General features: G+C 40.5%; 1 protein-coding gene across 5 annotated transcripts in view; it reads left to right on the top strand.

The window, feature by feature from the left end:
- Positions 1-1,618: 1,618 nt before the first annotated feature.
- LOC109902687 (SUN domain-containing ossification factor) overlaps positions 1,619-16,198 on the top strand; it is a 110,528-nt gene continuing 95,948 nt past the window's right edge. For 3 of the 5 annotated variants that reach the window (XM_020499268.2, XM_031785914.1, XM_031785916.1), the window contains exon 1: positions 1,622-2,070. In XM_020499268.2, coding sequence (XP_020354857.2) covers positions 2,018-2,070 — 53 coding nt within the window. In that variant the 5' untranslated portion in view covers positions 1,622-2,017. Of the gene's footprint in view, positions 2,071-16,198 lie in introns of all 5 variants that reach the window. The other 2 variants (XM_031785915.1, XM_031785913.1) reach the window with 2 other exon arrangements.

Consider the following 16,198-nt stretch of genomic DNA (forward strand, 5'->3'; position numbering starts at 1 on the left):
GTTTAAGAACAAAAGACGGCATCCAACACTGCTCCAAGAGCGCACTCGCCTTGACAACATCAGGACCGTTATAATACCTATTACACCTAGCGGTCAAACATGGAAATGGTTCATTAAAAATAAGTGCTGTGTTTTGTGTAAATTTACAGTGGCGTGATGTTTTTATAGCCATGTAAATCTCGCTAGGACAAGGTGATTTATCAATATATTTTCCTCTATTAGCTGCTAATGTGGCTATCATAGAGAACTACAAATGCCATGATGATCTGGACAAGAGTGCCAAATCGAGGCAAAGGTAAGAATCTATGGGTTAACTATCTAATGTCAGCTAAATGTAGTAATTCATAAATTAGCTACATTTCTTAAAATGGCCAATTCTGTGAACTGCCTTGTGCAAGTTTTAAATGTACACAATACCAGTCAGCGAAGGTGTCAGCTAGGGATGATGTGCAACACCTTGCAGGGATTTATAGTTTTGCACGTCTACTTTGATGCTAATTACCATTTCAAATCAGAGAGTAAATAGGGCTGAATATATTGATAAAAGTAAATTTGCCCGAGAGAGATTTACATGATTATCAGAACGTCACGCAGGGGTAAGCCTATACAAAACAGTCCTTATTTTAAGTCTTTCTAAAATTCCCTATGGGGAAAAATGAATGGTGGAATAACGATTGGAACCATTTACCTGTTGACCGCTAGGTTTTATGGGTATTATGACATCCCACTGTGGGGTTCTATAGCCTACATGGCGAAATAATAATAATAATAATTATTGGCCATTTCAAAGCAGATAAAGTTTTGTCAAATGGCAGCCAAGTATAAATTATGTCATCAGAATAAAATCCTCGATATTTATTGGTATGGTGCATCAAGTTGTATATTGTATATAGACTCCCCCTTTGTTTTCTACTGTGTTATTGACTTGTTAATTGTTTACTCCATGTGTAACTCTTTGTTGTCTGCTCACACTGCTATGCTTTATCTTGGCCAGGTCGCAGTTGCAAATGAGAACTTGTTCTCAACTAGCCTACCTGGTTAAATAAAGGTGAAATAAAAATAAATATAAAATAAAAAAAGTTCATCACCTTGCACTTTTACCACCCTGTAAAATTCATCATAATTTATTTAATCTGTAGCCTAAACTGCATGCTTTCCCAACGAGTCGTAGTGGTAGGACCACACAACATGTCATCGCGTGACTCAAAATTCACTTGAATATGATGGTTATTATATCAATATGTGTGCATAAAAGCTTTTCCACTGACATGTCTCGCATTATTCATTTAGTGACACAAAAAATATCACACCGTATTTTGTTTTGTCGACATGTGGACAGGAAAATGTAGGCCTGTCACGATTTTAAAAATCTGATATGTAATGTATGACGCGTTCACATACTAGTCGGAACTAGAAAACTCCGTAATGTCCGACATGGTATCTGGTTGTAGTTATACATGTACTGTGTTCAACGAATCAGCTATTTCCAAGTTTCCTAGTCCGACTACCATTTGAACACGGCATTACTCGCGTTTAAAAAAAAGTTGGATGGAAACGTTGGTGTCATCCAAAAATAGGTTATTAGTGGGTTGATTGTAGTCTAATCGGGTGGACTATTTCTGGTTTGGATATTTTGCTTATCGTAATGGACACGCGTTCCATGTCAGAACTTCCAACTCAGCTCAAGCAGAGGAAATGGCCCTTAGACGTCACTACTTCTTGGTCGCTACCTGATCCTATTGGTGTACCGCAGTACTGCCCTAATGCTATTGGCCGAGAGGAGAACCTCCGGAAAGCTTAGCAAAATCGAGCAGGGTAACAGCGCAACAGAAGACAGCAAGGAGCGGCGAGGGGATGACTGAATGAAAATTCGCCTAGCTACATCGACTGTAGTTTTAGGAAAGTGCCACCCTCCCTTAAATATTTCCTATTGTATAATCAACAAACGTTATATTTAAAACATATCTTGCTAGTAAAATCCTAAAATAGCGAGGATGTTGGTCCCCGCGGGAAGATAATGAAGCGGTTGCGCGTTTTGTTCGTGTGCCTCATTGTAGCTGTCCTTTGCTGGTAAGCCCTTCTTAAATGCTTTTCATTGTGGTAGTAAAGCTAGCTTTAGACTGTCACGTTACGTCGAACAAATGACAGAACTCGAAAGCAGCATTGGAAGCTGTTATACTGATATTATGACCTTGTCCTTTCTTGGTGAGGGATGCTTTTTTTTGTCCCTCGAGACATTTTAAGGTAACGCATATGTTGGCTAGCTCACATCGTCAAGGGGGTGTGACTGGCTAGCTAACGGTAACACAAACAGGTGACGTTGGATAACGCCGTGTTGTTGAAAATCATTGTTTCTTAAAAAGAACACTGACAGATGTTTCTAACTCGATATATATTATTCAATCCTCTCACATGTTAAGCGAAGATAGCTGATGTTCTACCCTACTGGCTAACTAGCAAATCTGTTTTCTCAACTGTCGTCCATGGCTTGTCGGGCACACCGATAATACACGTTTCTTCTAGTTGGTTTGACTAACAGTTACTGAACATTATGCTTTCCTTCTAATTATATATATCAGCTAGTTATTTTAGAAGGAGGACATCTACTAGTATTTACTATTTTTCATAGGTGGTCCTGGTGCAGTACTTGACTAACATCTATAAATCAGCTATCTAGCTGTAAAACTTTCTAGCCAGTTGCTTGTCTTGAGTTCTTACCAATGCACAGAGGTAACACTGACAGGTGGTGGATTATCACTGGTCGTGGTCCAGCAACTTATAAGAGCCACTGACGCAGCAGCTAACAATACACAGGACTGGTTACAGGTGATTAGATGGTCAGTAGCATGCCAAGTTTCTTAAGATGGGTAGCTACATATTGGATGCCAAATAATGTGATATAACCAATGATTTTGTGTTCCTTACTGGGCATTACAGAAAACCATCATACAAACAGCCGCCATAGATTTGAACTAACCTGTTCTTGTCGACGCTTTCTTCATTCTCGTTTCGGGGGAAAATTGTATCTCAAATGTCAGTTTACAGTTGCAGGTGGTTCTATGAAAACCAGTGAAAAGAAAGCTATTAAATTCTTGTTTTGCCACACATCTAGCATTTCGCAGTGTCTTTGCCGGAACCATTCGTTTGTTTGTGGCCATGTGTAGAAATAGATGATAGCACGTCACAGTGCGACCAAAACAAAGACCTACACACATGGGTGGCATGTTTCACTGGATACAAAACATTACATTTATCTTTCTGAATTATCTATAGTTGTTGTAAACCCACATGCAACTGGAAACTGACATTTGAGATACAATTTTCACTGAATCGAGAACGAAGAAACTATTGACAAGAACAGGTTAGTTTAAAAATCTATGGCAGTGGTTTGTATGGGGCTTTCCTGTAATTCCCAGTAATGGACACCAACATTTTAGTTCTATCACATTATCTGGTGTGCAATCTGTAGCTACCAGATAGGCTGAGTGACTAGCATTAGACAACTAGCTAGGGTTGTCACAATACCAGTATCACAATACCTGATTTCCCATGGCAAAAAGGAAAATGCAAAGCACACTAAACTCTTTGGTCCTTTAAAAAAACATACTGTATGTACAATATTGTGTGCTAGAGCTCGGAAAAGAAACATCTGATTCTGGGTGGCAACATAAGGCTGCATGTTTCCAACATTAAGGACTGTTTTCTCTCAGGTAATTAAGTCTGTTTATTTTTTTGTTTCATTTCCACGATACCACTGAGTATCGTCATACTGGTGTCGTGATAACCCTAACTATACAGCTTGAAAGAGACCACAGCGGCCTCCCGGGTGGCGCAGTGGAACTGCATCACAGTGCTAGCTGTGCCACCAGAGATTCTGGGTCCGAGCCTCACTGTGAATCTATACTGTGCACATTTTTAGCAGTCCAGCAGTACATTTCTTTACACTATAGAAAGGTCCATTATGGTTTTCTATAATGTAAATATGTGACTGCAGTATGCCTCCTATCAGTAAAGTGTTGATTTGAGTATTAGTGCTGTGAGATTGATTGCATGTAGTTAAATAAATGGCTTTAATGTTCTCAAACATGCCTTTGAATTGTAAACAGACAGACGAGATGTATGTTGGGCTGTGGCAGTCCCGAAATTTCATCAGCTAGTGATTGTCAAGCAAATAACTGTCGGTCTCATGGTAATTGACCCTTAATTAGGAAACACATTTAGCATCTCCTGGCCTACAAGCCAGTTTTAAAAAGTCTAATGAATCCATGTAATATACAGTTGAAGATGGAAGTTTACATACACTTTAGCCAAATACATTTTAACTACATTTTTCAGAATTCCTGACATTTAATCCTAGTAAGAATTTCCTGTCTTAGGTCAGTTCAGATCACAACTTTATTTTAAGAATGTGACATGTCAGAATAATAGTACCGTGATTTATTTCAGCTTTTATTTATTTCATCACATTCCCAGTGGGTCAGAAGTTTACATACACTCAATTATTATTTGGTAGCAATGCCTTTAAATTGTTTAACTTGGGTCAAATGGTTCAGGTAGCCTTCCACAAGCTTCTCACAATAAGTTGGATGAATTTTGGCCCTTTCCTCCTGACAGAGCTGGTGTAACATTCAGGTTTGTAGGCCTCCTTACTCGCACATGCTTTTTCAGTTCTGCCCACACATGTTCTATGGGATTGAGGTCAGGGCTTTGATGGCCACTCCAATACCTTGACTTTGTTGTCCTTAAGCCATTTTTCCACAACTTTGGAAGTATGCTTGAGGTCATTGTCCATTTGGAAGACCCATTTGCGACCAAGCTTTAACTTCCTGACGGATTGACTTTGTTGCTTCAATATAGCCACATAATTTTTATTCCTCATGATGCCATCTATTTTGTGAAGTGCACCAGTCCCTTCTGCAGTAAAGCACCCCCACTACATGATGCTGCCACCTCCATGCTTCACTGTTGGGATGGTGTTTTTCAGCTTGCAAGCCTCTCCCTTTTTCCTCCAAACATAACGATGGTCATTATGGCAAAACAGTTCTATTTTTGTTTCATCAGACCAGAGGACATATCTCCAAAAAGTATGATCTTTGTCCCCATGTGCAGTTGCAAACCGTAGTCATAGCCGTAGGTTTATGGCAGGTTTGGAGCTGAGCAGTCTTTCAGATTATGTCGATACAGGACTCGTTTTACTGTGGATATAGATACTGGAGGAAACCTGTACAAAAGTATCTTCACAAGGTCCTTTGCTGCTGTTCTGGGATTGATTTGCACTTTTCGGACCAACGTACGTTCATCTCCAGGAGACAGAACACGTCTCCTTCCTGAGCGGTACAACGGCTGCGTGGTCCCATGGTGTTTATACAATTGTTTGTACAGATGAATGTGGTACCTTCAGGCATTTGAAAATTGCTCCCATGGATGAACCAGACTTGTAGAGGTCCACATTTTTTTTCTTCTGAGGTCTTGGCTGATTTTCTTTTGATTTTCCCATGATGTCAAGCAAAGAGGCACTGAGTTTAAGATAGGCCTTGAAATACATCCACAGGTTCACTTCCAATTGACTCAAATTATGTAAATTAGCCTATCAGAAGCTTCTAAAGCCATGACACAATTTTCTGGACTTTTCCAAGCTGTTTGAAGGCACAGTCAACTTAGTGCATGTAAACTTCTGACCCACTGGAATTGTGATACAGTGAATTATAAGTGAAATAATCGGTCTGTAATCAATTGTTGGAAAAATTGTGTCATGCACAAAGTAGATGTCCTAACTGACTTGCTAAAACTATAGTTTGTTAACCTCTGGGATCGTTCGGGACGCTAGCGTCCCACCTCGCCAACAGCCAGTGAAACTTCTCATTAATCCAACCACAGTGTCCGATTTCAAAAAGGCTTTTCGGCGAAAGCAGAACATATCATTATGTTAGCTCAGCAACTAGTCACAGAAAGCATTCAGCCATTTTCCAACCAAAGAGAGGTGTCACAAAAAGCAGAAATATAGATAAAATTAATCACTAACCTTTGACGATCTTCATCAGATGACACCCAGGACGCAATGTTACGCAATAGATGTATGTTTTGTTCGATCAAGTTCATATTTATATCCAAAAACCTCAGTTGACATTGGCGCCATGTTCAGAAATGCCTCCAAAACATCCAGAAAAATTGTAGAGAGCCACATCAAATAACATAAATACTCATCATAAACTTTGATGAAAGATAAACTTGTTCTTAATGCAACCGCTGTGTCAGATTTCAAAAAGGTTTTACGGCAAAATCACAATATTTTATAATCTGAGAACAGCGTTCAGCCACAAAAGCAAGCCCGCCAAATTGTGGAGTCAACAAAAGTCATAAATAGCATTATAAATCCTCACTTACCTTTGCTGATCTTTGTCGGAATGCACTCCCAGGATTCCCACTTCCACAATAAATTTTTGTTTTGTTCGATTACGTCCATATTTATGTCCAAATACCTACGTTTTGTTCGCGTTTAGTTCACTATTCCAAAGGCACAATGCACGAGTGCAAAATCCAGACAAAGTCGAGTTCCATTACAGTTTGTAGAAACATGTCAAACGATGTTTACAATCAATCCTTAGGGTCCTTTTATAATAAATCTTCAATAATATTCCAACCCGACATTAGCGTATTCATTACAGAGGAAAAAGAAGGAACGGCGCGCCCGCGTGACCTTGCACTGATTGGCCACAGCCAAGTCCACTTGTTGAAACAGCTCTTATTCAACACCCTTCCAAAATAGAGGCATCAAACAACTTTCTAAAGACTGTTGACATCTGCTGGAAGCCTTGGGAAGTGCAATCTTGCCCCATAGACACAGCATATTGGATAGGCAATCACTTAAATGAAACTACGAACCTCAGATTTCCCACTTCCTGGTTGGATTTGTCTCAGGTTTTCGCCTGCCATATGAGTTCTGTTATACTCAGACACCATTCAAACAGTTTTAGAAACATCAGAGTGTTTTCTATCCAATACTGCTAATAATATGCATATATTAGCTTCTGGGACGGAGTAGCAGGCAGTTTACTCTGGGCACCTTATTCATACAAGCTACTCAATACTGCCCCTTGTCACCAAGATGTTAACAAGAAATGTGTGGAGTGGTTGAAAAACGAGTTAATGACTCCAACCTAAGTGTATGTAATCTTCCGACTTCAACTGTAGCCTACACCTTCACAATAAATCCATTATTTAGACAGGTCTAAACCAGCATGATATGAAGAAAATGTGGTCTATTTCAGAAGAAAAGAATAGCATACCTTGAGTTGTTCTTATTTGTTTATGCCAAATGGCTGTGGGCTACACTAGTTCATTTAGCAGACAAGATTTGCTTATAATTCCATGGCATTATTTTATAGTATGAAGAAAACAATTGAACAAAGCTGAATGAAATATAAATATTTTCTCAGAACGATTTGTGTCAGTCGGTGTGCACATGCGGCTGTTCTGTGTTGAGCAGTTAACAAAGAAATAGGTACTCCTATATGCTTAATTTAAAGTTTAACTTTAGTTGTTCTACAAACGTAGGGCTATATGTTTATATTTTTACTAAATATTCCAAACATAGTCTGAGACAGTTGTGGGATGCGATAGATCCCAAATTAATATAACCACAAGCATCAAAAACCTGATTTAAGCAATGAGCCTGACGCAACAGGTGAGAACGTTTAGCTTAGCCTAATAGTTTATCAGTATTTTATTTCTTCAGATTGTAAGCGCAGCAATGTGCACATGGTTGTCGGTTATAAGTGCGAATGTTCCATTAGCGGAAAACACCACTATCAAAATTGACTGCAAATGCAATTATGTATGTAATGCTTTTATTATAAAGGTGCATTTTTATTGTGAAAATTATCTTCCCCAAACTTAACTCACTCCACTGTGTATGCATGTTAGCCTGTTCGGCTCTACACCCGTTGTAAAGCAGATTAATGTGCTTGATTTAAAGACGTTTTTTGGCCACTTTAGTTGTCATACAAACCTTGAGGTGTGCGGCTATGAATCTTATGCTGGGCATTATACACAAGTGATAATATATAATATTGTTACCCATCAGACTATTCTTGATTTTGTCTTGTCTTTACATATATTATTTAGTCTGTGACATTTTATTTAGATTGGACCATTTTCATGTACCTGTATTGAAACGGGGCAGCGGGGAAAAGTACATCTATTCACTTAAATAGCGAATGGAGGATTTTTTCTTCTTCTTATGCCTGTGGTTTATTTTCATACCAGCCAGGTAGGCTATACTCCTGTTGTAAATATAATTCATGTGCTTAATATTATGAAAGTTGAGAAATAAATATAGTAGGCCTAGTCTATAGAAAGCTGATGGGATCCTATTTTTTTTATTTTTTATTAGCGGCCATCACTGTTTTCTAGTCTATAGAAATGTTGTGCAGCATGATCTGATGGGCTCTCATTAAGTGTTTGATTAGATTTTAAAATACATTTGCATTGATGTCAGTGATTAGAGGGACAATAGAGTGCAGAGTGAGTACCAGACAGTTAGCATGTTTGGTATTCTACTAATGACCATCAGCTGCATCAGAGCTTGGAAAAGCCTAATTAAGGTGACTGAATTGGTCATGTGGAATGTGGAATTTGTCAGGAAAGCAAAGGCCAGCTTCTTCAGGCAGAAATTTGCATCCTGTAGCTCTAACTCCAAAAAGTTCTGGGACACTGTGAAGTCCATGGAGAACAAGAGCACCTCCTCCCAGCTGCCCACTGCACTGAGGCTAGGTAACACGGTCACCACCAATAAATCCATGATTATCGAAAACTTCAAGCATTTCTCAACGGCTGGCCATGCCTTCCTCCTGGCTACTCCAACCTCGGCCAACAGCTTCGAAAGCCAAGTCAACAAACAGGTCACTGACCATCTCGAATCCCACCGTACCTTCTCCGCTGTCCAATCTGGTTTCCGAGCCGGTCACGGGTGCACCTCAGCCACGCTCAAGGTACTAAACGATATCATAACCGCCATCGATAAAAGACAGTACTGTGCAGCCGTCTTCATCGACCTGGCCAAGGCTTTCGACTCTGTCAATCACCATATTCTTATCGGCAGACTCAGTAGCCTCGGTTTTTCTGACAACTGCCTTGCCTGGTTCACCAACTACTTTGCAGACAGAGTTCAGTGTGTCAAATCGGAGGGCATGCTGTCCGGTCCTCTGGCAGTCTCTATGGGGGTGCCACAGGGTTCAATTCTCGGGCTGACTTTTTTCTCTGTATATATCAATGATGTTGCTCTTGCTGCGGGCGATTCCCTGATGCACCTCTACGCAGACGACACCATTCTGTATACTTCTGGCCCTTCCTTGGACACTGTGCTTCCTTGGACACTGTGCTATCTAACCTCCAAACGAGCTTCAATGCCATACAACACTCCTTCCGTGGCCTCCAACTGCTCTTAAATGCTAGTAAAACCAAATGCATGCTTTTCAACCGTTCGCTGCCTGCACCTGCACGCCCGACTAGCATCACCACCCTGGATGGTTCCGACCTAAAATATGTGGACATTTATATGTACCTAGGTGTCTGGCTAGACTGTAAACTCTCCTTCCAGACTCATATCAAACGTCTCCAATCTAAAATCAAATTTAGAGCCGGCTTTCTATTCGCAACAAAGCCTCCTTCACTCACGCCGCCAAACTTACCCTAGTAAAACTGACTATCCCACCGATACTCGAATTCGGAGATGTCATCTACAAAATAGCTTCCAATACTCTACTCAGCAAACTGGATGCAGTTTATCACAGTGCCATCCGTTTTGTTACTAAAGCACCTTATACCACCCACCACTGCGACCTGTATGCTCTAGTCGGCTGGCCCTCGCTACATATTCGTCGCCAGACCCACTGGCTCCAGGTCATCTACAAGTCCATGCTAGGTAAAGCTCCGCCTTATGTCAGTTCACTGGTCACGATGGCAACACCCACCCGTAGCACGCGCTCCAGCAGGTGTATCTCACTGATGATCCCTAAAGCCAACACCTCATTTGGCCGCCTTTCGTTCCAGTTCTCTGCTGCCTGTGACTGGAACGAATTGCAAAAATCACTGAAGTTGGAGACTTACCTCCCTCACCAACTTCAACCATCTGCTATCTGAGCAGCTAACCGATCGCTGCAGCTGTACGTGGTCTATCGGTAAATAGCCCACCCAATTTTACCTACCTCATCCCCATACTGTTTTTATTTATTTACTTTTCTGCTCTTTTACACACCAATATCTCTACCTGTACATGACCATCTGATCATTTATCACTCCAGTGTTAATCTGCAAAATTGTAATTATTCGCCTACCTCCTCATGCCTTTTGCACACAATGTATATAGACTCTCTTTTTTTTCTACTGTGTTATTGACTTGTTAATTGTTTACTCCATGTGTAACTCTGTGTTGTCTGTTCACACTGCTATGCTTTATCTTGGCCAGGGCGCAGTTGCAAATGAGAACTTGTTCTCAACTAGCCTACCTGGTTAAATAATGGTAAAACAAATCAAATAAAAGCCGATACCGATTAATCGACCAATTCTTCTATATATATATTTATTTATTTGTAATAACGACAATTTCAACAATACTGAATATACACTTTTTTATTTGAACCTAATATAATAAATAAATAATGAAACCTGCTCAATTTGGTTTAAATAATGCAAGAACAGTGTTGAAGGTAAAAGTGCAATGTGCCATGTAAAAAAGCTAACATTTAAGTTACTTGCTCAGAACATGAGAACAATATTCCCAGTAAAGAAATATTAGGTTGCAGTTATTATAGGAATTATGACGTGTCGACTATTTCTCTCTATACCATTAGTATTTCGTATACCTTTGACTATTGGATGTTCTTATAGGCACTTTAGTATCGCCAGCCTAATCTCAGGAGTTGACAGGCTTGAAGTCATAAACAGCGCTGTGAATCAAGCATTGGCAAACGCAGTAAAGTTTGAATGAATGCTTACGAGCCTGCTGCTGCCTACCACCTCTCAGTAGACTGCTCTATCAAATTTCAAGTCATAGACTTAATTATAATATAATTATCACAGAAATCCGATCCTTTGGTCATTAAAATGGTAAAATCCGGAAACTATCATTTCGAAAACAAAACCCATATTCTTTCAGTGAAATACGGAACCGTTTCGTATTTTATCTAACGGGTGGCAACCCGAAGTCTAAATATTGCTGTTACATTGCACAACCTTCAATCTTATGTCATTAATTATGTAAAATTCTGGCAAATTAATTTGCTATGAGCCAGGCGGGCCAACTGTTGCATATACCCTGACTCTGCGTGCAATGCAAGAGAAGTGACACAATTTCCCTAGTTAATATTGCCTGCTAACATGAATTTCTTTAAACTAAATATCTAGGTTTAAAAAATGTATACTTGTGTATTGATTTAAGAAAGGCAAAAGATGTTTATGGTTAGGTACATTCGTGCAACGATTGTGCTTGTTTCGTAAATGCGCCTTTGTTAAATCATCACCCGTTTGGCGATGTAGGCTGTGATTCGATGATTAAATTAACAGGCACCGCATTGATTATATGCAACGCAGGACAAGCTAGTTAACCTAGTAATATCATCAACCATTTGTAGCTAACTAGTGATTGTGAAGATTGATAGTTTTTAATAAGAAGTTTAATGCTAGCTAGCAACTTACCTTGGCTCCTTGCTGCACTCGCGTAACAGGTGGTCAGCCTGCCACACAGTTTCCTCGTGGAATGCAATGTAATCGGCCATAATCGGTTTACCCGATTACCGATTGTTATGCAAACTTGAAATCGGCCCCAATTAATCGGCCAAGCCAATTTAATCGGTGGACCTCTAGGAACCTCTAGTCCTGTTCTTGTAGAGTTGAACTTCTACTGTTTTATTTTGGAAATTACAGCCCACACTATTGCTAGAGAGCTGCCTTTACACTGTACTGTCTCAGAAGATTGACTTAGTCTTTCCATCTCTACCTGTCTTCATACCAGCTCAAGCACCTATTGGTAAGAAGAATTGAATCATTTGTATGAAATCATGTGCCATTCCTTTGTCCCATGTATTGTCGTGAGCCTTTCAAGCTTCAGCGGATTAGTTTAAGGCCGTTGAGTTTTAACTGCTGATGTTTTATTTATCATGACATAGCTGACACAGTTTGTTCATTAATAAATAAAACACAGAAATCTGCTGCTGAGTTTTCAGCCAAGTGTGATGACTTCTGAGAAGCCTTAGGTTCCTAGATTGAATGTAGTAATAAACTAATTGGTTAGTTAAGCTAGTTTCTTATTCTGTTATCCTGATTCCAACCTAACTTGTGTTTTGAGCCTGTGGTCTATTTTGGTACACAGCTCTGGTCTCTCACATTACAGTGCATTTTAAGACCCCTGAGTATCCTAATCATGTTATGGACAAATAATCATTAAATGAGGGGGTATATTAGAATTTTATGGATTTTAATCATCTTTCCAGGTGAGTTTGATGCAAATATTCACGATCATCTCCCTCCCATACAGTAGGTCATATCCATTAGGCATACACAATTTACTTACATTTACTTACATTCATCTGAATTTCTTCATTTGTTAGTGATAATGGTGTGTTCTGGTAAAGCCTGGGGAGTTTTGAGTTTGTGTGAAATAGGATGTGAGAGCAATAGAGGCTATGTTTTTGTTATATTTGGCTCCACTCTTTCTGTTCTACCATGTCCTACCCAATCCTCTCTGTACTGAATGTCTGTGGCGAGGAGGAGCAGGCATGTCGTTGCCAATGTCAGTCAGCCCAGAGGGATGTGAAGGGGTTAACTGTTTCCAGCCCTCTGCACTGGCCTGCCTGAACACAGAGACAAGAAGGGAGAGTGCAACATAAAGGCAGCAGTAGGCCTAATGCAGTGTGCACCAACCTTTTCTGAGTCAAGATCACGTTCTAAGTCAAAATGCAAGCCGAGATCTACCTCTACGATGTTTTTTGTTGCATGAGGGGGGGGTTCAGACAAGAGAAACATCAGTCCTACTCGTCCAAAAGTGGCTTAGAAAGTATACTCAAGCCCTGTATTGCCTTTGCTTGAATTGCCCTACAAATGCATTGTTATTCAGACCATTTCATATACAGTGGGGCAAAAAAGTATTTAGTCAACCACCAATTGTGCAAGTTCTCCCACTTAAAAAGATGAGAGGCCTGTAATTTTCATCATAGGTACACTTCAACTATGACAGACAAAATGAGAGAAAAAAATCTAGAAAATCACATAGTAGGATTTTTAATTAATTAATTTGCAAATTATGGTGGAAAATAAGTATTTGGTCACCTACAAACAAGCAAGATTTCTGGCTCTCACAGACTTGTAACTTCTTTAAGAGGCAGACTGGGCGCTGCTCTGGTCGTACATCCTGTTTTCTGCACATTGGCCCTCTGCTCAAGATAGGACTATAAGAAGGGAGATCATTATTTGCAGTATATTGTGATCCCCGCATGCACACTACATGTGTTTTGTTGTTTGAATTTCTCTTATTTAGACATACACTAGTAATACCAGGAGAAGAATACTCTTCCAAGGCAGATTGGGTTCCCAGTTTGGTGGGTGCCTGCTTTCACTATCCCACAGTAAACCTAATTACACACATTCTTGCTGGCATGATTACTAATGCAAACCCTTTAGCGTGCGACTATTGGCTTGTCACCCCTCTGTGCCAATTCTCACACCTCTGGCATGGAAAGAACAGGCAGCACAACAGATGAGGGAAGAATCCAATGGCCAGAAAGTTTTTACCATAGCAGGGAGTTTGTAGGAGTTGTGCTTACCTCAAGTGAGTTTGTGTTGGAGCTAGGGGGCCTGGTAGTGGTGAAGTGTGTTTCTATATGTAATGGTGAAGTGTGTTTCTATATGTGAAGGCCTGTCTCCCGTGGGGATTCTCGTCACATTTCACCTAACAAACCAGTAAGGCCCCACCATCAAGTCACCGTGGAAATGCTTCCTGGAGCTGTGAGTCAGCTCATTCACCCTCCATCTTATTGACTTTGCATCGTTACTCACACACTGTGCTGTTTTACATTTCTACTAATGCTTCTATGGCTATGTTTTCATGAATGGTAAATCAAGACCTGAAATGGCTGCGTGGACTTGTTATTGATATTCTTTAACTTTTTATTAGATGTTTTTTAAACTTAAGTTTATTTAGTAAATATTTTCTTAACTCTTTCTTGAACTGTATTGTTGGTTAAGTGCTTGTAAGTAAGCATTTCACGGTAAGGTCTACTACACCTGTTGTATTCAACCCATGTGAAAATGTGATTTGATTTGAATACCGTAGCACCCTCTTGATTTTCTCTACTTGTATGGCAGTGAGTGAACACCCTGCAGTCTATTCTTGGCTTATTCTTTTTTTCTTCTTTCTATTCTGTTCTTTCACTTTAGATTCCTACACATTGTGATATATCTCATTTGGGCAGACGCAGTGAACCGTGTGTGAGGGAGAGAATCTCGTTCTCCTCAATTTTTCAGATGATCATGTAGACTATCATCACTAATAAGATAATGACCAGTTCAACCTTTGGTTCCAGGTGGGAACCTGGGGTCTTAATACAAAAGAACCTCCAGCTCAATTGATTGGAACATGTGGTAGGCTTATGCAAGATGCAACCTTGGTTGTGGATGTGATTTCCGCACTGGCCACACAAACACAACTGAACCTCACACATTTGCTGGATAAAACCTAAAATGACCCTTCAGGCAAAGTTGTGGCCGGCTCAGCCAACTCATCCCAGGCCGGCTCAGCCAACCAGTTTAATTTCTTATCTATGGGCTGAGCTCTGCTGTGCTGTATGGCTGTTTCCATCCTCGTGGCCGCCTCCTATATCAGGTTTACCCTCTATGCCCCTTGGTGTTGGAACACCTGCCTTGTCGTATCTATATGGTGGAGTTTTCAGTCAATACTTCAATTAATAGTTACTAAACCAACTGATCATATCCACAGGTTTAGCAAATATATAGTTCAGATACCCTGACCTGTTCACTGTGATTACTATTATTTGACCATGCTGGTCATTTATGAACATCTTGTCCATAATCTCCACCCGGCACAGCCAGAAGAGGACTGGCCACCCCTCAGCCTGGTTTCTTCCTAGGTTTTGGCCTTTCTAGGGTGTTTTTCCTAGCCACTGTGCTTCAACACCTGCATTGCTTGCTGTTTGGGGTTTTAGGCTGGGTTTCTGTACAGCACTTTGAGATATCAGCTGATGTAAGAAGGGATATATAAATACATTTGATTAGATAGGCCTAACCTTTAGAAGGAATATGACTTTGCCCCCAGGTATATCCGTGTCACAGGCTATAGCCTTGGGCCTAGAACTTATCAGTGACACATTGCTGAGGGGATTCCATGCTTTCTGAAGAGCAGCAGAGCTGACCCAAGCTAAGCACAACTCTTTACTGTTCAAGGGCCTATAGGGCGCCTCCCTTCCTTATACGCGCGCACACGAGCAGCACAACAGTAAGTTTAGACCAGCAATGTGTGAGTAGAGGGCCTTCGTGAAAGATGTGTATGTGCAGTGCTTTACAGAGCGACCATTTCACTCGCATATGCACCAAAATGTTTAGCTGTGCAACCTAAAATGTACATTTTAAAAGCACCAGTGCATCTAGAAAAATGTAAGGATTCTGTGTTTTTCATAGTGCTCCTAAATGTATTTGTGTGCCTACATTTTTCAACTTAGGTGCACATATGCTCCTTGTAAATAATGAATAATAATTGGAGAGCCAGTTTGGCAGGTAGTCCTGTTCCATAAGCTGCTCCTCATATAATGACCCGTAGCAGTGGTCTGGCGTTTCAGACCAGTACACAGGCAGCTGTTGGGGAGACATGGAGCCAGAATGGCCTTAGTTGACCATGCAGCTCTTCTAGCCATGGGGATGGAAAGGGAAGGGAAGGCCACGGATCCCATGGGCCTAGCTAGCTGTGTGTTAGACGGATCCTTGCCATTAGCTCACCACCAGCTCCCTCTCACTAAGCTTGCTTGTCTTTATTATCCTGTCTAGTCCCAATAAGTATGGTGATTTATGATCCATGTGTCGGTACACCTGAGCCTCTCAATTCAATTCAATTCAAGGGCTTTATTGGCATGGGGAAACGTATGTTAACATTGCCAAAGCAAGTGAAGTAGATAATAAAACAAAAAAATTAACA

This window comes from Oncorhynchus kisutch, linkage group LG13 (genome assembly GCF_002021735.2).
Source record: "Oncorhynchus kisutch isolate 150728-3 linkage group LG13, Okis_V2, whole genome shotgun sequence".
Lineage (NCBI taxonomy): Eukaryota > Metazoa > Chordata > Actinopteri > Salmoniformes > Salmonidae > Oncorhynchus > Oncorhynchus kisutch.